Source organism: Herpailurus yagouaroundi, unplaced genomic scaffold (assembly GCF_014898765.1).
Source record: "Herpailurus yagouaroundi ecotype Mexico unplaced genomic scaffold, PumYag 253, whole genome shotgun sequence".
Classification (NCBI taxonomy): domain Eukaryota; kingdom Metazoa; phylum Chordata; class Mammalia; order Carnivora; family Felidae; genus Herpailurus; species Herpailurus yagouaroundi.
In genome coordinates, this window is record NW_024412470.1 from 5,513,765 (window position 1) to 5,525,673 (window position 11,909).

The 11,909-nt window shown below is 49.0% G+C and overlaps 1 protein-coding gene across 1 annotated transcript in view; it reads right to left on the reverse strand.

Moving 5' to 3' along the window:
• Positions 1–11,685, reverse strand: part of DUSP10 (dual specificity phosphatase 10) — a 41,047-nt gene extending 29,362 nt beyond the window's left edge. Inside the window, exons 1-2 of the mRNA XM_040461047.1 lie at positions 11,193–11,685; positions 8,125–8,963 (exon numbers count right to left, since the gene is read on the reverse strand). Of these exons, the coding sequence (XP_040316981.1) occupies positions 8,125–8,920 (796 nt within the window). The 5' untranslated portion in view covers positions 8,921–8,963; positions 11,193–11,685. The remainder of the gene's footprint in view (positions 1–8,124; positions 8,964–11,192) is intronic.
• Positions 11,686–11,909: the final 224 nt, after the last annotated feature.

Sequence of the window (11,909 nt, forward strand, 5' to 3'; positions counted from 1 at the left end):
ATGAGTAGGCCTTCACTGCAAATAAAACCTCAAAGGCAACGCAGATAATTTGATGAATCCACAAACTCTTTTCTTCCTGTTAGTGCTGTTCCACTTTGCCAGAGGCAGGGCTTGGGGTCACAGCCTTTATCTTATATGAAAGTACCAGGCTGTGTGGCTCATTTCCTTCTCCGAGAGCAGAGGCTCAAGGTTTTTTCCCTTTCATTTACATATAAAATAGGGGTCTTGCTGGGGTGAAAGATTGGAAAGTGTGTGTGTGTGTGTGTGTGTATATATGTGTGTGTGTATAAATATATATATATGTGTGTGTGTGTGTATGTGTGTGTGTATAAATATATATATATATGTGTGTGTGTGTATGTGTGTGTGTGTATAAATATATATATGTGTGTGTGTATACACTTATAAGTAATAGATGAGATGAGGCACAAGCTAGAAAAAAAAGATATTATTATCTTCCTCTTGGCTTATGGATGAAAACATCTCAAGAGTTAAAGACGTCATAATTAGAAAACACACATCAACTTCAATATAAAATGTACATTTCGAAAATGTACGGTAAAATTCAGGCTGTGATTCATACTCGTCATTTTCTCTTCCCTCCGATTTTTCTGAATTAGTAAGGTCATACAATATGAATGAAGAGTAAATAGTATATGGAAACGCAGCCAATGAACATTTGCCCAAGAGGGACCCATATGGTTTAGGGGAAGTAACGCAGGCTTTGAAATGACAGAGACTTGTGTTTTTACCCCAGCCCTGTCTCTTAGAGTGGTTTTTAATTGTACTTGCAAACTTCTTCTTCTCCTTCTCCTTCTCCTTCTTCTTCATCATCTTCTTCTTTTTTTTTTCCCTGAGCAGGCTAAAACCTTGTCTTTGAAATATCATTTACAATGCTTGTTTGCTTAGCATGCCCTCTTTTCGTTGGGAGCATGCAGGAAAAAATAAACACCAGTCCATTCCTATCAGCAACATGTCCAAAATTAGGTCCAAATTACAAAGTTCCACTCTAATGCTTGGAGAAGGCCTGTCAGCCCTGAGCTCCTAAGGCAGAGAGAGAGTGCATATTCCCTTTTCCATTAAAAACCAACACATTTTTTTAAAAAGTCATTTCTTTTTGGATCAAGTCTTAGAAAGAAATCCTGTTGGCCCATGAAGATGTGCTTAGAAAAGGCCAGACTTTATCTTGCAAAGGAGAAATAAAGGAGAAAAATGCCAAATGCTTCACAAACATGTACTTCCCAAGAGAATGGCATTTCTGAAGATGAACTGCTCCCTAAACAAGATTGTGTAGCACGAGAGGATGAAGAAAACAAACAGGTACATGATCTTCAAGGTAGAAAGGATCTGGAATATACTGGCCTGGTCTGTACACGCTCCCATGCTAGCGTTTAGATTTTGAGGGTTACAGCTACAGATTCACCAGCTCAAAAATTAGTGCCCAGCACATAGAAGGCATTCAGTAATATTTGTTGAATAAATGAATGCATCTCCTCTACCCACGGGCTGTATATCCATGGAGACCAACACATCAAAAAGTCCCTAGAAACCTGAGATACTTTGGGACAAGGGTGCATTTTGATACGTTTTCCAGCTCTTCCATAAACCATTAAGTTCCCTAGAAGATGGGTTTAAGTCAATGTCAATATTTGACCTATTAATCTAGGACCCAGGCAAATATCGGGCCCATGAGCTGCTGGTTTTCAAAAGAGCTTAGACTTAGGTCCCTATAGTTCTAGACTGAAATCTCAAAATTCAACAAAAATGGTATCAATACGAAAAATGATTGATTAAATGTTACTTCATATTTGTAAGCTATACAGTAGATCCTGTTATCATTAGATAATCACACACACACACGCACACACCAGCTGGGCGCACACTCTACCAACCTGGCAAGACCTATTTTAGCACTGAGGACCAAGGCTCTAAAATTAATCATGCATGTGACCTTGGGCAAGTTAAATCTCTCTAGGCCCCATTTCAGTAACTGCATAATGAGACTGGACTAGATCAATGGTTCTCACACTTTCCTGCACGTCAGAATCACCAGGGAAGCGTTATGCACACGCTGTACCCCAGACCAGTTTAACCAGAATCTCCAGAGGTGGGAACAGAGCATCGCAGGTTTTAAATCACCTCAGTGGATTCCACTGGGCAGCCTGCAGGGACGACTGTGGGACTAGGGGTCCTCTAAAGTCCCTTCCTGTTCTAAAAACTGGGATCTTGAACTCAAAGAACATGAGAAGACCTCTCCTGGGTTCAGAATTTCTCTCCCTAATGTGGAGTGTATCCTTGCCTACCTACTTGAGTTAAATCACCAAAGCACTGCAAATCGACACATTTTTATGCCCAAACTGCTCCCCCAGGCTGGGGCAGGAGGGCCTGGCTGGTGGCAATGCTGAGCCTAAGGAGTGAGAAGTGGGTCTGCTCCTGGTCAAAGGCTCACACCTAGGCTGTGCAGAGTTTTTCTGCGCCTATGATTCTGTCAAAACTCCCTCCCCTTACCCTCCTTTTTCTAATCTAAAATCATGATCTACTACTGCCAGGAAAGCAGTTTCTTGAACTTGTCCTTGACAAGCCAGATGGTTAACTTAACTGATCCGAATTGGTAAGGACAAGTGGTTGATATTTAACGTGCTCCCATAGTACCGTGCTTAGAGCAACTTGCCATCCTCCCCAGTGACCAGTGTCTAACCTCAGAGGATCTGCAAGGGCACAGGGGTAGGGGAACAGGGCCCAGGGGCTGCTTCATTGAGAGCCATGCACCAGGCACTTGATTTCCGCTGTCTCAGTTCATCCTGTGATGTTGGAATTACTCCTGTTTCACAGCAGAGAAACAACCGGGGCTCTGGGAGGTGGCCTGAGCTCCCTAAGGACACCTACAGTTGGTCAATAGAAAAGCCTAGAACTGAGCTCAGGTGTAAGTGGGCTAAACCACACTTTGCTGAGCACACAGCGAATGGGGAACAGATAAAGCAAGGACAGGGATGGGGGGCGGGGAGCTCACTTACATCCTTTCACTTACAGCTTAATTAGGAAGAAGGACAGGATATCCAAGAGCTCAAAATACAGGCAACCGTGAACCAGTTGAGAGCAAAGGCCCAGGTCTCGCTTCAAGAACAGGCCTTCCCACGATTCCCCGCCTTTCCTTCACATGCCATCTCCTCACAACTCAAAGCTTTGAGAACCTTTGAAAATGAAGCACAGTCCCCCCCCCTCCTTCCACCTACCCTTTTATAGTCAGACTACAATCCTTCTTCCAAAAATAAATCAGCCCGAGAGGCCAGAAAAGGCGACGCTTAATGGTTTTATACTTTCATCATTTAGTTATGGGACACTAGTTGGACAGATTTATCATCACATTTTTACAGATTCCCCTACAAACAAATAACTCTAGGATATGCCCAAATAACCCTGGCCTCTTGACCTAACATGTTTTTATAATTATTTGGCACTCCAATCGTATGCTACTTAAATTAGGTAACAGTCACCAAGTTATTTTTAGGCCATAACACCACACACACACACACACACACACACACACACACACTCTCTCTCTCTCTCTCTCTCTCTCTCTCTCTCTCTCTCTCTCCCTCTCTCTCCCTCTCTGTTATATCTAGCTTGCTATTTGTACTCCTTTGCCAAAGGAGCACAGATTGCCTTTTTACTGGCACCACCATTTCTCCCCAACCAATAGTAATAACAATATGAAGCCACATTTACTGAATGCTTACCACATATGAAAACCGGTCTAGACAGTTTGCACACATGAATTCATTCGATTCCTAATCTAACACTATGAGCTAGCTACTGTTATATCCTCTTTTATAAGTGCAGAAACTAAGGAAGTAAGGGATTTAGCAATTTGCCCAAGGGCGCATGGCTGGTAAGAGGGGACCAAGACTAGCTTCAGACAGACGGGATCCCAAATCCCGCCTGAATGTCTCCACCATTTGCTACAAGGCAAACGTTCAGCACGTTTGGATGGTAAGCGGAGGTTCAGAATAACAACGATAAGTTCGTGCATGTAGGTATGTCTTGATTTCACGTATCTTAAAAGAAAATCCTCCTAACACCCTGAGAGACAAGAGGAAGACTGTTTGTTCCCCCCCAAAACAAAGCAGGAATAGAATATTGTCACAGGGTCCCTGATTTCCAAGCACGGGCATTTATTTTGTTGTCAAACTCAGTATTGCCCAGAAGTGTTAACTTCAGAATCCTTTGTGATTATGGAAAAATGTGCAATCTATGTTGTTCATTCCTCAGGAATCATGATGGAAGGTTTTATGGTATAACAATCTAACTCTCTATGTTATCAAATCTTCCTTATGGATCAGCCTTCCTGACGTGATTGCCTCTCTTCCCCTGCTCCCCACTCAACACCTCTAGCCACGGCAGCAGGCCTGTGGGGGACCGAGGCAGTCGGTCAGTCTTTGTATCCTGACAGCACAGAGCAAGTATGGGCATGGGCCCTACAGACCCCCGAGGAAGTGCCTAGAGCCCCCTCCCCCACTCGCTTCTCCACAGACCTGAGAGCTACCTAGCCAGAGTGGAATTCTAAGTTTAAAAAACTCTCAAAAATGGTCACACGACCCTGAAGGTTTTAGGAGTGCAAATGTTGTCCACGCTAGACTATAAAATATTCCCAGCCTTCTCAAGGCTAAAACACTGAGTTCCAACGTGAAACATATTTGAATACATTATGGTCTATGCTAGGAAATATTTCAGCAACCGAAAAAGGAAGAGAAAGCCAACTGGGACAATAGTGACACCTGTTTACTCTAGGTGATAGGCATGTGGGTGCTCTTTAACCTCTTTTCTACTTTTCTATCTATTTGAAAATCGTTATTAAAGTTTTAAGGGCACACACCGTCTTTCGAGAGGAGCAAAGCCATAGACTATCCTTTCCAACATAGGCCTATCGGTGATAAAATAGTTCCCTGAATCCAGCTTTCCTGAAAAGTAAGGGTACCCTATAAACACCATGACAAAGGTGGTAGTTCCCATTAAGGAAGGGACCGGAACGGTCTAGTCTTCTTACTCCATTTGGTTAGAAATTATACCAAAAAGCAACTTGGGGTGAAACAGATTGTGGCCCTTTCAGAGACTTTGCAAATCCCTACGTATTTATTCATTTGGATCATTTTCACCAGGATGAGCAGAAGCACTGGTCTGATGCCATTTATTCTTCGGAAGCTGAGAATAAAGCATAGATTCAGACATAGGTCACCACAGGGAGGGGACTGTAAATTAGAACAGTAACTTAATCCCAGGGGCTTCTGCGCCTCTGATCGGTTTCTTCCCAACCTGACACAGCATTACTAAAATGGTAACTGAGCAGCCACTCTATTTGATAGCACCAAAAATGGAGAACATGGCATTGAAATAGGGGGACATGAAACTTGGACAGGGAGGGTAGCAACCAGTGTTTACAAACACAACCCGGAGAATCGGTTGGGCCAGCCATAAATTGCCCAAGATTGTACCGAAATCTCTGAAGAGAAATTAATGAGGCCCCAGAAGTTTCCGCCTTAGACTTGCAACCACCTTCACCCCCATAGCTTCCCTGTGAAAATCGCTCATTCCAAAATGGTACCGCTCCCACCTCGCTAACGTAAAATCTTACATCACCAAGGGAGGGATTAGTAGAATGAACCCCAGCAGAGAACCCAGACCAGAGTGGTCGGCTTGACCCACTCGAGAACTTGGGAGAAGTTGCTGGCCATGCGCTTCTGCGAGAGGCCCGCCCCGTTCTTCACCTCAGTGGTGCTACGGGATTAACCTTTGGTTTATTTCCCCAGATGAAACCGTAGGTAGGGGGGGGGGGGTTCTCATCGCCATCGCTTTCCTTTCTTCCCCATCTTGGTCCCAATGTTAAGCCGTTCCCCCAAAAGAGACCAAAACGGTAATGACGACAATAATAAATTAATTAGATTACAGGCCCTTTTGCTCCTAAACTATGTATTTTCAACCAACTTCCCAGATACTTGAAGAAAAAGCCCCCAAAACTACAAATAATCCAACCTCTACCACCAGCGCGTCTTCCAGGTCGACCGCCGCTGTGTCTCACCAACCCGAAAATGACGAGCCCTCGGGGCGGCCGCCCAGGGTGCCCAGTGGTGAGGTCAGCAGCATGTCCGGCCCCGCCCCACTGAGGCAGTCTTACTCAGTGACACCGAGGAACAAGCCCAGGCTGCTTGGACTCTCAAGCTGCATCCACCAGAGAGGAAGCCCACTTCCATCAGTAGCACCCAGGAGACTCATTTCCCAGCGATGGACGAGCCACCCCCAAACACAACAGTGTCCGCTGCAAACGAGAGGGTAGGATCTACAACTCCTCCTAATCACCCTCGTGTTCAAGGTCAGGGTCATCTTCATTTCTATTGTTTGATGCCTGCCCTCAGATCATACGGACGTAAAAGGTCTACTGTCTCTTAACAACATCTCCTCTACGTGAGCAAAGAGATGCCCCGCACGACCACCGGCTAGCCCCTCTCTTTGCTCCCCACTATTACAAACGGGAAATTTGTAGGTCGTATTTTTTCCCACCCGAAAAAAGACAAGACAAGCCAAGACCGTGGTGAGAGAACACCAGCTGGGTAAGCCTACTGGGAATTACTCAAAGTCAACCAAACCAGAATAGGAAACGATAAAATACACAGATTTTCCTCCACAGAGGAAATCTGAATATATCTGTAACCCTGAGAAAACCCATCAACCACAACAAAAAAGTCTGGGCCCTGCTGAAACTCTCTGGATGTGACCTCCATTAGGTTCTCCTTCCCACCAGACCCCACCGACCCTAAGAAAAGTTGTGCCTTTGTGGGAGCACAATGACAGCAAGCTTGAGGAGCTCAGGAGAGGATGGGATCGGGGGACAATATGAGAGCAATTCAGAACCGTATTTCCAACAACACTACTTAAGAAAAGGCAGAGTGCGTCACTGAGAAGACAAGGAGAATGGCGGAACTGTCACACAAAGACAGAACAACCGACTTGCTCATCCCGGTGGCCTGCTGCAAGTGAAATATGGAAGGTATTTAAAGGAACCCAGCAATGCCTTTGGTCAACACTCTTCAGGAGACTTGGTGGTGATGTGGCCCAGAAACCGTATACCTTAGCTCTAAATACAAGAGAAGAAAAGAGAGAGGATGACTGTCTCTCACGATCACCAGAGGACAGAAGACACCGAAGACGCACAGCAGTGCGTAGTGCCCCAAAGGACAATATCGGACGCCAAGGAGGAGCAACCGGGAAAGATCCCAGATGAGGGCTCCCCTGCTGGGTTCGGCAACCCTGGGTGAAAAGGAGCTCAGGAAAGAGTGGGTAACTAACTCTTCCTGCCAGGGCTCAGCAACGCTGACCTCACAGTTATTCCGCATCCAGGGTACGTGGGCAAGTGACCCACCACTCCATCCTGGAAGGAGCCATGATGCCAACGGTTGCCAGGTGAGGCCAGAAAGAACAATGGGTTGGGGAGGTATTTCATAAAAATGTCTCTGTCCCCCTGGAGCTTTGGCAGAAGAATGCACGTTTTGGCTACACTTAACGCTTTCTGTGGGGCCTTAGAAGAAGGGTCTCTGCCCTTCTTGAAGGTCACTTTATAAACCACCTAAAAGCCCAGCTGGCCAGAGAGGTGAGGAAGAAGCTTCCCCACCAAAAGAACTGGTACCTGTAGGTTTACTTGTAGTTCACCATAGTTGCTGCTTCCTCCGTTCCATCAACTTGGGTTAAATCTGAGAGACAATACCTTTCCAGCTGGTTATTGACTGGAATGGTGCTACCAGCCCAGTTAGGACTTGAGAAACCATCTGGTGGCACAAAGCCCCTCTTTAGAAAGATGAGAAAACAGTCTCAGAGAGGTGAGATGCTTGCACCACGCAACCGAGCGGCTGAATCGAGACTAGAACCCAGGGCTTCTAGCTTCCAGTTCTGTGTTACTGGGCTTTTCTCACTCTTACCAGAACAACGAAGGGCCAAGAAGGGAAGACGAGAAGAAGAAAGCCTGGCTTGGCCTCGGGTCGCCAGGGTAAGGAGGCTGCTGGAACTTCTAAGACCGAACCCGCACTGGACCCAGGCTGACCGGGACTGCGCGGGGGAAGGGGGCAGGGAGGGCATTACCTTTCAACACCAGAGGCTCTTTGCCTTCTCTCTTCAGGGACTCGAGGACTATGTGAAGAGGCTGGGAGGGCATCACTCGGCTCGGCTCATTGGTATTCTCATCATAAACTATAATTTCTTTGGAAAAGATCCTCTTGAAAGAGTCCTTGCCTTCCCTACAGGAAATCAAGTCTAAGACAGTGATCTTGCCCTGCTGCAGTCGCCGCCGGCTGATCTTGTCGGCACAGTTAATGTGGACAGCTCCTTGGATGTGACTCTTGTTGTACTCCATGAAGGGCCTGCAGTCAATGATGACGGGGCCCTGGCTCGGCAGGTGGCTCTTGCTGCCTTTGGCCATCTTCTTCGCCAGGTCATTGGGGTAGATTATTTTGATGCTGGCTAGCTGCTTGGGGGTCCCTGACACAGGGCTTCCCACCCCACCTGACGGACTTAAAGGGCCTGCGTTCTCATTGCTGTTGACCATCTGGCTGGCAGGGCAGGCGGTAGAGGTTCCGATGGCAGCGGCGACGGCCTGGGTCGGGGCCTGACTGTCCTTGTCGTAGGTTGCCACAGTGCAGCAGCTGGCACTGCTGCATCCACAATTCAGGGAGCGGGCAGAGCCGCTGGATGAGGGCATATACGTCAGATTCGCAGCCTTGAGGGACACGACGGTGGTGGCAATGACCGGAGGGCGGCTGCTACTGCCGGGGGCGGCAGGGCCAAGGTAGCCTGAGTCTAAACAAAGGTTGAGGTCCTGAGGTCGGACGGGCCTAGACAATGCCACCACTAACCTGTCGTCTAAAGGAGACGGAGGCATGAGGAGGCTGAAAACTGGCAATTCAAGAAGAACTCAAGACAGTCTGTAAAGAAGGGGAGGGGGGAAAGAGAGAATAAAGTCACGTGACACAAAAGGCAGTCGGCTCCAAAACCTGGGGAAGGTCTCCGCTTCCCTCTGAGGGAAGGTGTCCCAAGGGCCCTCTACCACGCCACTCTCCAAGCCTGGAGCTCGTCCTTAGAGCTGCCAAGAGGATGTCAACCTGAGGGCCCCCGCCTACGTGGTCACCAAGTCCACGGCTGCATGGACCATCTACACCAACGCTGACGAACGACCTTCCGCGGACCCACAGCAAAGGTCGGCCTCGGAGACAGCAAAGGCACGAAGACTCAGACAAGCTGAAGACAGAAAGGAAGGCTCTTCAGAGGCATCTGTTCTGGGCCTCATCTCCTGGGCAGAAGCATCGGGCAGCCATCTGAGAAAGAGCCACTTGTCCACCCTTACATACTTTCCATTTCATCCCCTCACCCGCTGCAAAGGCAAAGCAATGACCAAGAGCGCTGGCATGGCTCACCAAAATATACAGCAGCTAAATATACATCGGGGGCGGATGGCAACTTTCTGCACATCAGAATGAAAGTGTCCCCCTTCGTGAAGCTCTTTAACCAGCAGCTAGTCTCGCTTCCCACTCCTTTGAGAGGCACAGCACAGTCACATTAACCACCCCCCCCCCACCATGTTTCCTGTCAGTCTCCTATAAATTAATCTGCATTTCCCCTTTTGTTACGAACGAAATGTCCCGAAACAAAGCCTCGGGCCAAGGAGCCAAGTCTTGTAACCCCCCAGCTCTGGCGGACCCATCACCCTTTGCTCCTCTGCTGCCGACCTCATCGGCCCCCCCACCCCCACTCCTGCCTTTAAGGAAAGGACCACTTCGACTCTCCTCCCTCCTTCATTTCTCTATTGGCACACACTGTGCATCCCAGAGCTTCTCTCAATGGCAGGCAGCCACCATAGAGGACATTTCAATCCCCCACAGATAGACCCTTGCCCCTTGAAGAGGATGAACTCCGTAGAAAGGACTTCCCAATTAGCCAGTCTCTGTTAAAGGGCGCAGGGAAGGGTTGCCCGCTAGGTCCACCTCCTGTTTCATGAGAGGACGCCCGCAAAGGAACAGTTCCTTCCTTCCCGTGGGCACAGGGGCACTCTCTGACCAGACCCTCCTGGGTCCTCTGCTATTAGACATGCACAGAGAAAAGAAACCAAACCCCATGCAAGAATCGCTCACCTAAAGGAACTTTAAGAGATGGCTGGAAAAATGTCATCTATCATCCGTCTACACACGACCGTCACCATTCTCTGACACAGAGCCAAAGTGTCACAGGCAGAATCCACACACGCGCGCACGCATACACACAGAGGCACCCACCCAACACGTCCACAGATCCCCACCGACTCAGGTTTCTCTCTCCCACCTTTGGATGGGAGAGAAGGTTCCATCCCCTTCCCTCCCCCCTCCCTCTCTTCTTCCTCCCTCCCTCCCTTGCGTAGTTCTTTTTTTTTTTTTTTTTTTTTTTTTTTTTTTGAAGAGCAAGTACTATTCCAGAAGCTATAACTGTTTCCCAGCTGGACCAAGCTGGGAAAGTCTTTGCTATTGTGTTACCAGGTAGGGCTCGTCCCGGGATCAACAGCCCGTTTCCTTTGCGAGGGACGCAGAAGCGTGTTTCACGGAGACACAGGCTGGGACCCCCACCTCCACACAGAGTGCGCGGCTCACACGCGCACACAAACACACACACACACACACACACACACACACGCGCGCGCGCGCGCACGGAGTGTATAAAGAGATCTGCATCCCTGCAGCAGAGGGTCGGGCGTATATATTGCCCGTGAAACCATCCAGACTGGCCCAGGAAACCTCCCAGCGAAACACGGAGCTACCCCCTCTCCCTTGCTAGTCGTCCTTCCACCTCAAGGCAGGGGCTGGAAAGAAAATTAAGTCGTTCGAGAATGCTACTTCCCCACTCCTGGGCGCTTATCCCCCTTCGCAACAGAGCGCACGAACAAGCCCCTGGCATTTAAAACTGCCGCAAAGCATCCCAACAAACCTCATTTTTTCTTCTCTCCAAACCCAACTGGACTGCAGACAGAGTAAACGCACAGGGCAGCGTGAGCCAACAGCCGGAACCCTCTAACCTCACCTGCTGTGGCTCCCCCGTGAGCATCGCATCGCACACACTCACTCACACTCACACTCACACCGCCTTACACTCCCAGGCTCTCGGGAGCAGCCGCGGTGACTTCCACTTACTTCATAAATAAGCGTAGCCCTCCACCATCTGGCGCTCCGCTTCAGCTATGGATTCGCCCATTCAGCCCCCATTCACTCGGCTTCATTGATCTCCAGCAGCAACATAGTTACTTTCTCTTTTGCTACACTGTAAATGTAAGGTTCTGGGGGGGCGGGCCGGCTGCCGACCGACGGCACGTTGGGCCAATAGGGATCCGGAGAAAGCCGACCGCGGCCTCACAGCGGCCCGCGGCCAATGGGCAGCCTGGGGGGAGGAGCCGGGGGCGTGGCCTCGTCTCTTTAAGGAGGGTTTATCCGACGCCGCTCCGGGTCCTCAGAGTTAGAACACGGGCGGTGATGTCATTGGCAACCAATCAAAAACTTAAAAGGGCCAGCCGGGGCCCGCGCGGAGCAGCTGCTCTCTATTTACATGTAAACCGAACCGGCTGGATGCGGTTAACCCTTTCCGGGGCTGAAGTGTCAGTGGGCTGGACTCGCCGCTCCGGCTAAAACTGGCTGGGTCCGTTTGCCAGGATCCCCCCCCCCCCCGCCCCCTGCACCCCCGCTCCCGGTGGGCAGACCGCGCTTTCCTTTTCCTTCTCACTCGGGACGGAAGATCAAAAGTGTCGGAGTAACTTTCTCCAGGCAAGAAACAAGAACAATCACCGTCCCCAGTGGGCGAACCGGGTTCTCCGAGTCGCTCGAGGTGCTTTGACAAACCCGAACCCGAGAGCCACG